Genomic DNA, 14369 nt, shown 5'->3' with positions numbered 1-14369 from the left:
TTCACACCAACAGTACATAAGGATTCCAATTCCTCTGCATCCTTGCTGACACTCATTCTTTTTTTGGTTTTTTGATAGTTATCTTCCTAACAGGTATAAGCTTTTGTTTTACTTATTTTTTGGTGGCTGGCTGGTATAGGGATCCAAACCTTTGACCTTGGTGTTACAACACCATGCTGTAACCAAGTGAGTTAACTGGCCAATTCCTCATTGTGGTTTTGATTAGCATTTCTCTGATTATTAGTGATGTTGAGCATCTTTTCATATGCTTGTTGGCCATTTTGTATATCTTCTTTGGAGAAATACCTATTGACATCCTTCATCCATTTTTAATAAGATTATTTGTTTTTTGTTGTTGAGTTTTAGGAGTTCTTTTTATATTCTGGATATTAACCCCTTATCCAGTATATTGCTTATAAATATGTGTTCCCCTTCTGTAGGTTGCCTTTTCACTCTGTTGATTGTTTCCATTTTTGAGGTAGAAATTTTTATGTTTGATGTAGACCAACTTGTTTATTTTTGCTTTTGTTGCCTGTGCTTTTCATGTCATATCCATGAAATCATTGCTAAATCCATTGTCATGAAGCTTGCACAAGGAGAATACCATGTTTTCTTTTAGGAGCTTTATGGTTTCTAATGTTTAGTTCTGTAATCCATTTTGAGTTAATTTTTGAGTTAAGATAAGGGTTCAGTTTTATTCTTTTGTTAGTGGATATCTAGTTTCCCCAGCATCATTTGTTGAAGACACTGTTCTGTCCCTATTATGAAGTCTTCACATCCTTGTTGAAGATCATTTGACCATATAAATGAGGGTTTATTTCTGGGCTCTGTGTTCTGTCCTATGGGTCTATATGGTTGTCTTAATGCCAATACCATACTGTTTTAATTACTGTAGCTTTGTTACATGGTTTGAAATCAGGACGTGTTAGGCCTTCAGCATTTTTTTTTTTTTCTCCTTAAGATTGTGTTGACCATTTGTGGTCCTTTGAGATTCCATATGAATCTTAGGATTTTTTTTTCTATTTCTGCAAAAAATGCCATTGGGGTTTTGGTAGGGATTGCATTTAATCTGTAAGATTTCTTTGGGTATTAGGACATTGTAGCAATATTAAGTATTCCAGTGCATAACATGGCATGTTTTTCCAATTATTTGTGTCTTCTATAATTTTTTAAAGCTACCATTGTGTACTTTTTAGTATATAAATCTTTTGCCTCCTTGGTTAAGCTTATTTCCTAAGTATTTTATTATTTTTGATGGTATTGTAAATGAAATAGTTTTCTTAATTTCCTTTTCACATTGTTCGTTGTCAGTGGATAGAAAGGAAAGAGATTTTTGTGTGTTGACTCTGTATCCTGCAGCTACAAGCTGGATTTATGTATTAGTCGTAACAGCAGTTTGATGTTGGAGTCAGATCATGTTATCTGTGAGTAGAGATAATTTGACTTTTTCTTTTTCCAGTTTGAATGCCTTTTATTTCTTTTTCTTGCCTAGTTGCTCTGTCTAGGACTTTGAGTATTATGTTCAATAAAAGTGAGGAGAGATGGCATCTTTCATCATCTTAGAGGGAAACCTTTTAGCTTTTTACCATTGAGTGTGATGTTAGTTGTGGTGTTTTATTATGTTGACGTAATTTTTTTAATTCCTAGTTTGTTGAGTGTTTTTTTAATCATGAAAAGGTGTTGAATTTTGTCAAATGCATTTTCTGCATTAGTTTGACATGATCATGTGTTTTTTTCCTTAATTTTGTCAGTGTGGTATATTACCTTGATTGATTTTCACGTGTTGAAACATCCTTGCATTCGAGGAATAAATCCAACTTGGTCATGGTATATAATCCTTCCATTGTGTTACTGACTTCAGTTTGCTGGTATTTTATAGAGGTTTTTTGCATGAATAATTATCTGGGATATTGGCCTGTAGTTTTCTTGTATTTTTGTCTGATTATGGTACCAGGGTAATGCCAGCCTTGTAAAATGAATTTGGAAGAGTTTCCTTTTCTTCAGTTATTGGAAGAGTTTGAGAAAGATTGATATTAATTCTTCTTTAAATCTTTGATAGACTTCTCCAGTAAAGCCATCTGGTCCTCTGCTTTTCTTTGTTGGGAAGTTCATGATCACTGGTTTAATTTTCTTACTAGCTATAGGTCAGTATTTTTATTTCTAAATGTTGAAGTCTTGGTAGGTTGTATGTTTCTAGAAATTTATTTCTTTTAGGTTATTTAATTTCTGTTTATTTTAATAGAAATTAATTTCTATTAATATCTATTAATATTTTTCGTAGATATTAGTATTTATTTTTTTAGGTTATTTAATTTATTGCCCTATAATTAACTGATCGTACTAACTGCTCATAATTCTTTTCATTTCTGTGGCATCAGTTGTAATAGCTCCTCATTTGCTTCTGATTTTGTTATTGTAATCTCTCTTTTTTTCTTAGTCTAGCTAAGGTCTTGTCAGTTTTGTTGATCTTTTCAAAAAACGAATTCTGTTCTTCTGATGCTCTGATAGTATGAATATTGGTCTGATTGATGATATCATATCTCTTAAGCATTCTTCACTTTTCTTCTTTTTTTTTTTTTTTTTTTTCATTTCTCTGACTCACTCATTTCAAATGACCTGTTTTCAAGTTTGCTGATTTTTCCTTCAGCTTAAGCAAGTCTCCTTTGAACTCCTGTAGTGAAGTTTTCTATTCAGTTATTATTTTTCAGGTCTGTAATTTCTGTTTGGTTCTTTTTAAAATCTCTGTTGATATTCTTATTTTGTTCATGCCCCATTTTCTGATTTTTTTCTTAGTTGTTTATCAGTGGTCTCTTGTAGCCTACTGAGCTTCTTTAAAATGATTATTTTGAGTTCTTTGTCAGGTAATTCATAGATTTCTCTTTCATTAGAGTCAGTTTCTGGATGTTTAGTTAAGCCTTGTTCTGCTGTTTTTCTTATGCCTTTTTAAAAAAATTGTTCTTGTGTTTTCTTCATTTGAAAAAAACAACCATCTCTTACAGTTTATACTAAATGGCTTTGTACAGGGGAAGATCTTATCAGACCTTATCAGAAACTATCAGACTGGCTAGTGATTCTAGGGGTTCTTCAAACTTTTTCTGGGGATGCACCTTCTCTTGTCCTGTGCATGTAATTTCTCAATTAGAGAGGTCTGCAGGCTTCTTATCAGAAGTTAATAATCTTTTTCTCCCTCTGGTGTCTGTCTGCAGTACTGCAGGTTCTGTGGCTGTGAATCAAGCTGCTGAGCTCTCATTTGTTCTCCTTGGTTCCCATACATCCACAGTATACTGGTTTCCCATTAGTGCTTCAAATTAGGTGAGACAGAAACCAGTCTCTTGGGCAACCCCCACGAAAAACCAGAACACTGGACATGGATTTCACTTTTCTCTTTCCCTTTTGAAAGAGAAGCCATGTGCTGGTCTTTTCCCGTTGGTCCTCCTTAGCTTTGTGGTTTGGAGGAAGGGCTATTGTGCTTGATGTGAAACAGCTTTTCTTACCTATTTTAATGTGGCTATTCTTGAGTTTGATTTGTTGGGCTGGATCACAGATCCTTCTACCCTGTCCTGTGCAGGTCCTGAATGAAGTAGTTGAAAAAAAGATTATGGCGGCCGATAACAGGATAGATATGCTTTATTTCACATGTGAGCTCCCCCGCCAGTGGTTCGAAGCTGTTGTCTTATATACTGAAAGTACACAATAGTGGCAACGAGGCAAGGAGTATGTGGGTGTACCTGAGCAGTAACACCACTCTTACATAACTTGTTTACAACGGATGTGCTGAATCATACCCAGCCAGATATGAGGCGAGAGGGTCTGACTAAACTAACTCCATTTTTCTCACAGATCTTACCTGGGGTACTGTGACTTCTTAATTGGTTTCTTGAGTTCTCTCAGTTTTTGGACCATATGTTCTTGTTGCATCAGTGTTTTTGTAGGGAATTGAGGTCTGGGGTTGATGTCACTCTCTGGTATTTCAATACTTTTTATGGCCAAATAATATTCCATTGTGTGGCTATATCACATTTTGTTTATCCATTCAAAAGTTATGGACATTTATGAATAATGCTGGTATGATCATTCACATACAAGTTGTTGTATTGGACACGTTTCCAATTCTGTTGTTTGTATACCTAACGTGATTGCAGAGATGTATGGACCTCTGTATTTAACATTTTGAGGAACTGCCAAAATTGTTTTTCAAATTGCAACATTTTATAATCCTATCAGCATTGTGTGAAGAGTCCAGTTATTCTTCGTTTTCATCAACAACTGTTAGTAGCTGTCTTTTTATATTAGCCATGCTAGTGGGTGTCAGGTGGTATCTCTTGGTGGTTTTGGTTTACATTTCCCTTACTGTTAATAATGCCACACATCTTTTCATGTGCTTTTTGGCTATTTGTACTTCAGGTTCTTTACTCATTTTTAAGGTGGATTATTTGTTTTTTCATTATTGCAGACTAAGATTTATATATTCTGATCTTGAATTAATTTTTACTCATGAAATTGTGTTTTTTAGGAATTTGTTCTGGGTAGCTTATGATCATCTCTGGTGTTTTTATTGTGTTTTCTTAGATACTCTTATTTGTTTATTTGCCATCCATTCATCACAGGGCCAATTATATTACTGCATATTTTTTGCATTCTTGATGCTTTGGCATTTGGAGACCTGTGGAGAGACTGCCCCTCGAGCTCCAGCTAATTCCTGAAGACAATAACAACTTGCATGGGAATGGGTCTTTCATAAGCAAAATCAACCAATCCCGGCTATATAGCCCCAACCTTGTCCTTATCTAACTCTCACCCACCAAGCCAGTATTTCCCCTTTCCTAAATCATCACAGGGCCAGCTACTAAGCAGTTACAATCTCTGTGTCCCAGTGCCCACCTGCATTATTTAAACTAGCCAATCCTAAACTGTTTTCTCTGCCCTGTCTTGCCTTTCCCACTAAAACCCTAATAAAGGCTTTAGCTTAGGCTTCCCCTTGCTCCTCTCTTCTGCCCCCTGACCATTCTAATGCTTCTCCTGAGGCTCTGTGTTGTGTTCCCTTCTCTTGGAAAATATAAATAATAAATTCTTCTTTCAGTGGCATTGGTTTTTCTCTTTTGTCACTCAGTCATTCCTCCTGGGTATAAATTTAGAACATCTGGGAAGTGTGTGAGCTTACATCTGTTACATACTTTCAGTTATTTCTGCTATCGGGAAACTTTAAAAAGGCAATCAGTGCCAAAATTTCTTTCTGACAAAGTCATCTGTGATTAGTATGGGTATTCTTTTTTCATTCCCACTGAAAAGCATACAGTCTTTGAAGATAGACTCAGTATTATAAAAGGCAATTCTTATTAGTTAGAAAGCCAAGACATTCCAACAGGATAGGTTAGTTTGTATAGTTTGGTTTCAGAAAGGTCCAGTGGCCCTTTTGCTTCCTATTTTCCTTGGCCATGTTGGGATATCAGGTTAAGGATCAGGGCCTGATTCCTTTCCTTTTCACTTTCAAAACAGTAAGGTGAGCAGTTGGGTGCTTCAAAAAGAGTATAGGTCTGTGAGGTCTTCATAGCTTTAGTTAACAAAGTTGGGGCCATTTCTCATTGAAACTGACACTGAAAAATCAATTTTACCTAACTAATTTACTTAGATTTGCTTTTTTTTTTTTTTTTTTTTTTGCTGTGTCTTTGATTTAAAGGGGACTACTTCAGAACTTACTTCTTACAACTAGGAACAAGTTTTCTAAGCTAAATTCAAACTGCCAAAGAAGCACGTAATAACCAGTTCTGAAATGTAGAGGTAATTACTATGATTAAAATCAGTAAGGTCATTTCATATACAATTTGCACCTGAAAGGAGCCCTGAACGAAGAATATCTATAACATGTGATCACATTGCTTACACTCTTATTGCAGGGGCTAAATTAACAGGTATGAGGCAATTAAAGAATACTCTTAATCTGGTAGAATACTCTTATTCCTCAATCTAAAAAATTTTTTCTTAGCTTATTAGCAAATTAAAAAGTCTAGTAACAATTAAGACAAAACCATAGTTTATTCAATTATTTTGTCAGCTTGACTGAAGGTTTTGTTTGTTTGTTTTTCTGTTTTCTCTTTCAGATGAATGGTTGAGACCGGTGATGAGAAAAGATAAGCAGGTTTTAGTGCATTGGGGTTTTTACCCCGACAGGTAATGTTGATGTGCCCTGAGATCTGGTATAAAGACCAAAGCAAGTCAGATTTATTTATATATTGTTTTATTTTCTGAATAGTGATAGCTTTGTTGATTTGTGTTAGTCATTGTTCTCACTTTATTGAGTCTTTTATTGACTTTTTTCTTATTTAAGTTATAGAATTCAATGAAGTCATTTGTTTTTATTTATCTCAAAAAACTGATATCTTTCATACATTTGCCAAGAATTCTTCAATATGGTATTATGCTGCTAATTTAGATTTGTTTCCTTCAAGAAATGGATTTTTTTCTAGTCTTTATGATTGGTTAGTTTTGTTTTTTTAAAAACTACTCATGCCAAACTATTAAGGGTGAAATTATTTTGTCTAATATGAAATTTTTCTTGTTAGAAATTTATTTACCTGGTGTTGTTGCTGCTTTTATATAACTCGTGTGTTTCAGTATTTGTAATATGAATAAAGAATATTACAAACAAGAGCTAGATATTAGTGAAAATGGCGGTCTTTGTTTAATATTATTCCCTTACAGGGCACATGGGAATAGGGATAACTTTTCATGTACTTCATTTTCCTAAACCTACAGTAGAACTGCTTTGATGTTCATTTAATTCTTGTCATGTCAAGTGGAGATTCTCTTCATTGTGAATTTTTCAGGTCTGATCAGTTTCCTTTCACCTCCACCCTCATCTACTTCTTGCTTTTCCGTATTATTTGAAGCAAATCCCAAACATACAACTTCAGTCATATATTTTTCAGTATATATTTCTAAAAGATAAACATTCAGTTTTTAAAAAGTAATTATATCATTGTCAATCCTAAAAAAAACTGAACAATTTCTTAATATGAAATATCCAGTCAGTGTTGTCATATGTATGATGCATTTGATTGATTGATAGATATTTGTTTGAATTACAATTCAGATAAAATCAACATGTTGTGATCAGTTGGTATATGTAAGTACTTTTTAATTTATAGGGTTTCCCTCTGTCTTCCTGACCTCTCTTTGCAATGCATTGTTAAAGAAATGAGGTTGTTGGTTCTGTTGAGTTCACCACAGTGGATTTTTTAAGTGGCAACATTGAGGTGTATTTGAACAGGTTTCTGTGTTCTCTTTATTTCCTTTAAGTTAGTAGTTGAATCTAGAGATTGATCAGATTGCATTTCAGTGGGGGAGGAATACAACACACACTGTTGCATAGGTGTGTGTTCTTCATCAGGAGAAAAAATGTCTGGTTTTGTGTTGTTTTTAAGTTAATCTATTTAAGTAAGTTCATTTTACTTGTACTCATTTTTAGAAGAAGGAACTATATCTTTAGATATGTTCAAAATTTTAAGAGTATATGCGTAGTGTTTTTATACAGGTTGAGTTCATTACAGCTAAATCAACTGAGCTTGGTAATCAACTTCTGAACCATAATTGACAACTTTAAGTGACCTAATCTTTTAAAAATAATAACATTTGATTAAGTGTTTTCTATAAAACACTTTGTCTCAAGGATTTAAGTCAGTGGTCCCTGGCACTACAAAAAAACACCGTTTAATATTACAGCAACTATTATAGGAAAGCAGTTTGCCATTCGAAACGCTTAGCTTGTCATTGTAAATTTGAATTTCCATCTATGTAAGAATAGTGTTTAAATAAATTTTATAATAACATATTATAAGTCATATTTGCTTGTTTGCTAACCTTTTTCTTATGGATCAAATAAAATGTAGTAGCTGGCTCAGTTCTTGCCTTCCTTAGGGGCCTTGTTAGTTCACTTTTTAAAAAAAATTAACAGTGGCCTTTGCCCTGACTTCTATCTGTATTACATTTTCTCATCAAGACTTTTGAAGAATATAAAGTTAACATTTTTTTCTCACTATTGTAATTTTTACCTGGTGTCCTTTTTTGTTGGGGGGGTCGGCAGCTTGCTGGTACAGGTATCCAAACCCCTTGGTGTTTGTTACAAGGCAGCGCTCTAACCAACTGATCTAACTGGCCAGCCATTTACCTGGTATACTTAATTAATTAACAAAGGAACCTTTGTTCCAGCTCATGTTTAAGTGTTCCTAGAAAACTTACCAGAATGCTGTTAGTAGATACATAGACATGTGCTTGTTCCAAATGCTTTTGAACTGACTTTTTAGGTAGTGGCTTAAAGGAAGCCAGTACTTGTTATCATACTTGTATTTTGTTTAGATTTCACTTGGTTTTATAGTAATTTATTGGCCAGTGTAGTGGCATTAACAAAGATTTAATTTAGTAGATAATTTTATGCTTATTTCTTAATTGTGTTAGAGTAGGTGGAGTGATTTATATCAGTGGGTTGGAGCTCATTGAGAAGCAGCTTTTTGAGCAAAGAGATGTGAAGAAGTGAGGAAGTGAGCTATATGGATATCAAGGCAGCAGGAAGTAACATGTGTAAAGTGCATACAGGCTTGGTGGCATGTGTTGGAAGAATCCCACTAAAGCTTGTGTGGCTTGAATATAACAGAGAGGGGAGAGGAGTAGGAGGTAGAATCAGAGAGACAGTCACAGGAACAGGTCTTGAGGCCTGATAGGATTTTGACTCACTCTGATTAGGTGAGAGCCGTTGGAAGATTTTGAGCAGTGGAGTGATGTGGACCGAGTTTTCAGAAAGTTCACTCTGGCAATATGAAGGTTACTGGTGACTACTACTGGAGAGTTTTCTCAGCATAATGGTAAAGACAAAAGGTCTGATAACTTGCTATTAGTGGATCCTAGTAATATTTCTAAAATATGTTCTTGCTGTTTGATAAAATTCTTTCTAATGAATGAACTTAGATTCTAATTTGTTTTCTTTTTCATTTCTTTTGTAGTTATGACACTTGGATCCATAGTAATGATGTTGATGCTGAAATTGAAGATCCACCAATTCCAGAAAAGCCATGGAAGGTGAATGATCCTTTTTTAAAAAAAAGGAAAAAAAAATTTTTTTGCATAATCTCATAGTTCTTCATAGCTCTTCTCCATAACATACTTCTTTAAGGAAATACAGAACAATGGTCTCCATTTCTTTTTATTCATTTAAGAGATACCCACTTCAGGGGCTGGCTGGTTATCTCAGTTGGTTAAAGCATGGTGCTGATAGTACCAGGTCCAGGGTTCTTGCCTGTACTGGCCAGCCACCAGAAAGAGAAAGAAATAAACGTAAAAAGAAATATGACCTGCCATTGAAGAGTTCATTATCTAGGTCAGGTAAGATGTTTACAGTGATGTTTGAGGAGAATCCAAAGCCAAGTCAGATTATGATTTGAGAGTTGGAAGAGGAGTGTGAGGAGTAAAGTTGAATATCTTTGATGGTGTCATTTAGGAAGCCTGAAGCAGTGCCTGTGTGACTTTTAGTATGATGTAGATGTATTTTATTAATCCTTTCTATTACAATGATGAGTCCATTCATTGGCTTTTTTTCCCCAACTTTTAATATGGAAATAATTTGAAAAGTTACAAGAATAGTACAAAACAAATTACTATTTTATATCCTTCTCTCAGATTCCCCTGTTATTAACTGTTTCAGGAAATGCAGTCTTGAAACAATGCTATTATCTAATACAAGGCCCATATTTCATTTTCATCAATTGTCCCCATAATATCCATCATAGTAAGTTTTTTGACTGACCTAGTATCCACCTCTGGATCACATTTGTCAGGCTTCTTTAGTCTTCTTTAATCTGTAACACTTCTGTAATTGTTCTTTTTCTTACATGACATGGGCATTTTTGAATCATTTATGTCTGTAGTTTTTTAGAATGTCTCTGAATTTGAGTTTGTGTGATGTTTCCTCATTATTATATTCAGGCTTTGTATTTTTGGTTGGAATACATAAGTAATATTGTGTCCTTCTCAGTGTATCACATCAGGAGACATATATGGTCAGTTTTTCCCATTTTTGCTGATATTCAGTTTGATTGTTAAAGGTAGTATCTTCCAGGTTTTTTCACTGTAACACTACCATTTTTCTTGAAACGAAAAGTATTTTATATGGAGTTATTCTGAGACTATATATCCTTTTTCTCATTAAATTTTTATCTAAAAGTTAGCTCATCCATTAATAATTTTTGCGTGAATTAGTTATTAATGGTACTTTTCTAACTCTATCCATTCCATCTATGCTTGTAATTGGCATTTTGTAGTGAGAATGAGCTTTCTCTTCTCCATTCACATCTGTCATACTGTCAGTATATACTTAAAGGGCAGTGACATTATTACCATTTTTTGTTTTGATTAATTGTCAAATTGACCCACATTTGGTCAGTAGGAACTCATTAAAGTTGTCTCCTGTGATCTTTTGGCATTAGTCAGTTCATTTTTGCATACTTCCTTCTTTCTGGACAAGAATATGTTCCAAACCATTTTGTGCTTTCCTTGTCCTAGCCCTGGAATCAGCCATTTCTACAGGGCATTCTGGTTCCTTTCCATGAGAAGTGGTATTTATACATGATGATTATTTTTTAATTTTTTTACTTTTTGGCACCTCTCCACTGTGCAGTGGGCTAGGGCCATGTCTGGGACACACGGCTGTGCTAGGGAGGTCTATACGTGATTTTTATTGACTGTTTTTATGTAGTATAATGAGCATTTAAGTTGAATCAAAATACTGGATTTTTGACCTGGTTCATTCTATTTCTAATTGTGTGACCTTGAGAAAGACTTACTTAGCAGTTGAGCTTCAGATTCCATATGTGGAAAATGAGCTTAAATAAAAAATTTAAAAAGTGTTTTTTAAAAAAATACTTTTATTTGGAATAATGTCAAACCCACAGAAAGTTGCAAGATTAAGAATAGTATGTAGAATACCTCATAGCCTCACCTACACAGTGTACATTGTCAAGCTTTTGAATTTTTGCCAATTTTGATATGTGAGAAATGGTACCTGTTTAGTTTTAATTTGTATTTGTCTTTTTGTGAGGGAAGTTAAACGTCTTTTTTGTATGTGAAAGTGTCATTTTTGTCTTTTTGTGAACTATATCTTTTTCCCATTTTTCTATAAGATTTTTTTTCTTTTGTGATATCCTCCCTTCAGTTTTAAAAGTTCTTTAAATGTTGAGAATGTTAGCCGTTTATATGAGATGTATATTGCAAGTGTTTTCTCTTGGTTTTTCAATTGTATTTTGACTTCAGTTATGTTTTTTTTTTTTTTTTTTTCTTGCCATGCAAAATTTATTATTTTTATGTGGTCACATTTTTCCATCTTTACCTTTAATGCATCAAGATTTTTAGTAGTAAAAGTATTTTCCTGCCTCACATTGCTGAGGAATTCACCACTGTTTTCTTCTAGCACTTTTTACATTTAGATCTCTAATCTATTTTGAGTGTATTCTTGTGTATGATGTAATGAATGGATCTCATTGTGTCTTTTTCAAATGGCTATCTAATTATATATGTTAATAATATTATCTATCCATTATATATACATTTACTAAAAAGATCACCGTTGTCTCAGTGATTTGACGTCCCACCTTTACTGTATACTAGGTTTCCTTATGTAGTTGAGTTAAAAGTATTCTCTTAATATTGTATATCTGATGTTTTCCCTTTTAGCTCATTTCTCCTTGTCTCTTCATTTCTCCTTGTCTCTTTTTCTCCATTAAACTTCTAGGATATTTTATAGTGTATATAAATTTAAAAGTGTCTACTTTTTCTTTTTATTTTCATAATATTACTGTCATTGAAGTATTTCCTCATTTTATAGACATTACTAAAACTACAGTACCTGTTTAAGAGAAGTCTGTTCATACCTGTATTCTAAATTATTTATTAGGGAAATGTTAAATTTGTTTCTAACAAAGAAAGGCCAGGCATTAAAAATTCTTACTATGTTAAATAGAGAATTTCTTTTTAGGCATCCATAAGCCATATAAAATTGGCTCTGGGTTACAAATAAATGCTGTACCTTCTTTTAAAGAGACAGTGTGAGAAGTATCCCTTTGAATGATAATAGCACTTTTACATTTGTGCTCCTGATGATTCCTGGGTATAATTCACTAGAATGATAAGTGCTAGTAACGCATGAGGAAAGTGATACCATTCTTTGGTTTTGTTTTTAGGAAAATAGAATGACTTTTAAAAATAAATACTACAGCTAAAAATGCCGTGTCCATAATCAGAACAATTATTAATATCTTGAATGAGTGGTTAACAAACTTTGTTCATTGTGTATCTTCAAGAGAGCCAAATAAAATACTGTTTTGTATATTCAGTTGTCATGTAATATTTTTCATTCAGTGTTTAAATAGTTGCTGGGTATGTGGTTTCTTTCACATTATAAAGACTGTTTTAATGTATCTCTTGAAATCTAAATTCTATTGGAATTCATACCCCATCTTTATCATTTTAAAAATAAACAGGTTATTGCTTAAAAGTCGAATACATGATATATTTTCTTTTTCTCTTTTAAGTTATATTTTTATTTCACTTACAATGGGATATTACTCTAATAGAATACTTTTTAATGCTTGAAAATCTTATATCCGAGACCTAGGGAAGAAGAGCTAATAATGTGTCTTTAGTCGTAAAATTCAAACTGAAATTCTTCCTCTTGTTTTCTGTATTATTTTATAAAACAGTACCCATGTATTATGTTGTTTTTCTAAAGGAAGTATGATTGTTGTGACGAAGAAAACAATTTTTAAAATTAAATTGCATATATTAGAAATATTATAAAATATGGCTAAGAAAAAAGATCATGGTAAAGCAAACAAGTAGATCATTACCCTTAACTTTGCAGTAGTCCTTGTGTTTGACCTGCCTTGTCAGAGGTAATCATTTTTCTAAATGTTCTGATTTTCTTTTTCTCCACTGTAATTTTACTACATCTTTGTATAAGTGCGCAAAGCTTGTTTCAATTTTATGTATCTTAAAAGCTTTAAATATCAGTGTGGTTATATTATTTTGGTAAGTTACTTTTTTTTTTTTCAGCATTATGTTCCTGAGATTTTATCATAATATAGGATATAGTAATAAAAATAATCTTCTGTATGAATATATCACAGTATTTTCATTGTAATGCGAATGGGCATGTAGTTGTTTTTCACTTCAGGATGTTATGAACAAATGTTGCTATAAACTTTCTCGAACATGCTTCTTTTTATATATGTCATAATGGATTTGCTGGTTCAGCGAGTATACATTTATCTTTTCTAAACAATGCCATATTGTTTCCCAAATGGATGTAAAAATTCTGTTTCGCCAGGAGTGTATGAATTTTCTGGTTGCTGCACATTCTGGCCAGTGCTTGGTGTTTTTCGACTTTTTAATGTTTGTCTCTCTGGTGAATGTCGTATCTCATCGTGGTTTTAATTTGTAATTTCTCTTATTACTACATAGTTTTATCATTTTTTCACAAATTCTTTGACCTTAGGTGTTTCTTCTTCTATGAAGTGCCCATTTTTCATATCTTGTTCTCTTTCGTTTTTTTCATCAGGGTGTCTTGGGTTTTTACCCTTTTGTATAAATTTTAGAATCATCTTGTTGAGGTCCATATAAAAAACTCATTGGGATTTTGATTGGAATTAAATTGACTTTATAGATCAATTTACAGAAAACTGAAATCTTTATAATATTTAATCTATCAATCTGCGGATGTGATTTGTCTCCCATATATCTTTTAGTGAAGCTGTATAGTTTTTTTTCACACCTCATTGATCATTATCTAATGATCATATGGTAATTAAGGTATGTTTTTGGAGAAATTTTTCTTCCTTAATCTCACATATGAAATGTCAGTTGTGTAAAACAACTTTTATGTAAGGGTTGGAAAATTCTAGCCTGTGAACCAACCACCTGTTTTTGTACATAAAGTTTTGTTGGAACACAGCCACATCCATTTGTTTACGTATTGTCTATTGCTACTTTTTCACTACAGCAGCAGAGTTGAGTAGTTAAGACAGAGACTGCATGGTTGCAATTGTAGTATATTTGCTATCTAACCCTTTAAGATGGTTCGCCATCCCCTTCTATATATATATTGCCCCATTACCTCAGTGATTAAAAAAAAACAAACACACAAAATAAAATTTTACAACTACCTTTAAATGTAATATAAGGAGTTACATCCAAACCAATCTCTCCTTGAAAACTTAGAAAACTTAACAAATGTGAAATGAGTTATCCAATGTCAGAACTACTCAATCCACAAGATGACTTAAGACCTTCAATCAGATATAATATCTTTGTGTATAGTAAGATGGGGCATG

At 33.2% G+C, this 14369-nt stretch overlaps 1 protein-coding gene across 8 annotated transcripts in view; it reads left to right on the top strand.

Moving 5' to 3' along the window:
• Nucleotides 1-14369, top strand: part of SMARCC1 (SWI/SNF related, matrix associated, actin dependent regulator of chromatin subfamily c member 1) — a 195822-nt gene that overhangs the window by 61255 nt on the left and 120198 nt on the right. For all 8 annotated transcript variants that reach the window (XR_010024852.1, XM_063113542.1, XM_063113541.1 and 5 more), the window contains exons 7-8: nucleotides 6099-6168; nucleotides 8994-9069. Coding sequence is in view for 7 of the 8 variants with exons in the window: in XM_063113542.1 (XP_062969612.1) it covers nucleotides 6099-6168; nucleotides 8994-9069 (146 nt within the window). In the remaining variant the exon portion in view is untranslated. The remainder of the gene's footprint in view (nucleotides 1-6098; nucleotides 6169-8993; nucleotides 9070-14369) is intronic.

This window comes from Cynocephalus volans, chromosome 11 (assembly GCF_027409185.1).
Source record: "Cynocephalus volans isolate mCynVol1 chromosome 11, mCynVol1.pri, whole genome shotgun sequence".
NCBI lineage: Eukaryota > Metazoa > Chordata > Mammalia > Dermoptera > Cynocephalidae > Cynocephalus > Cynocephalus volans.
Note: the sequence above shows the minus strand (reverse complement) of the source record. Positions and strands in the feature narration are given on the sequence as shown.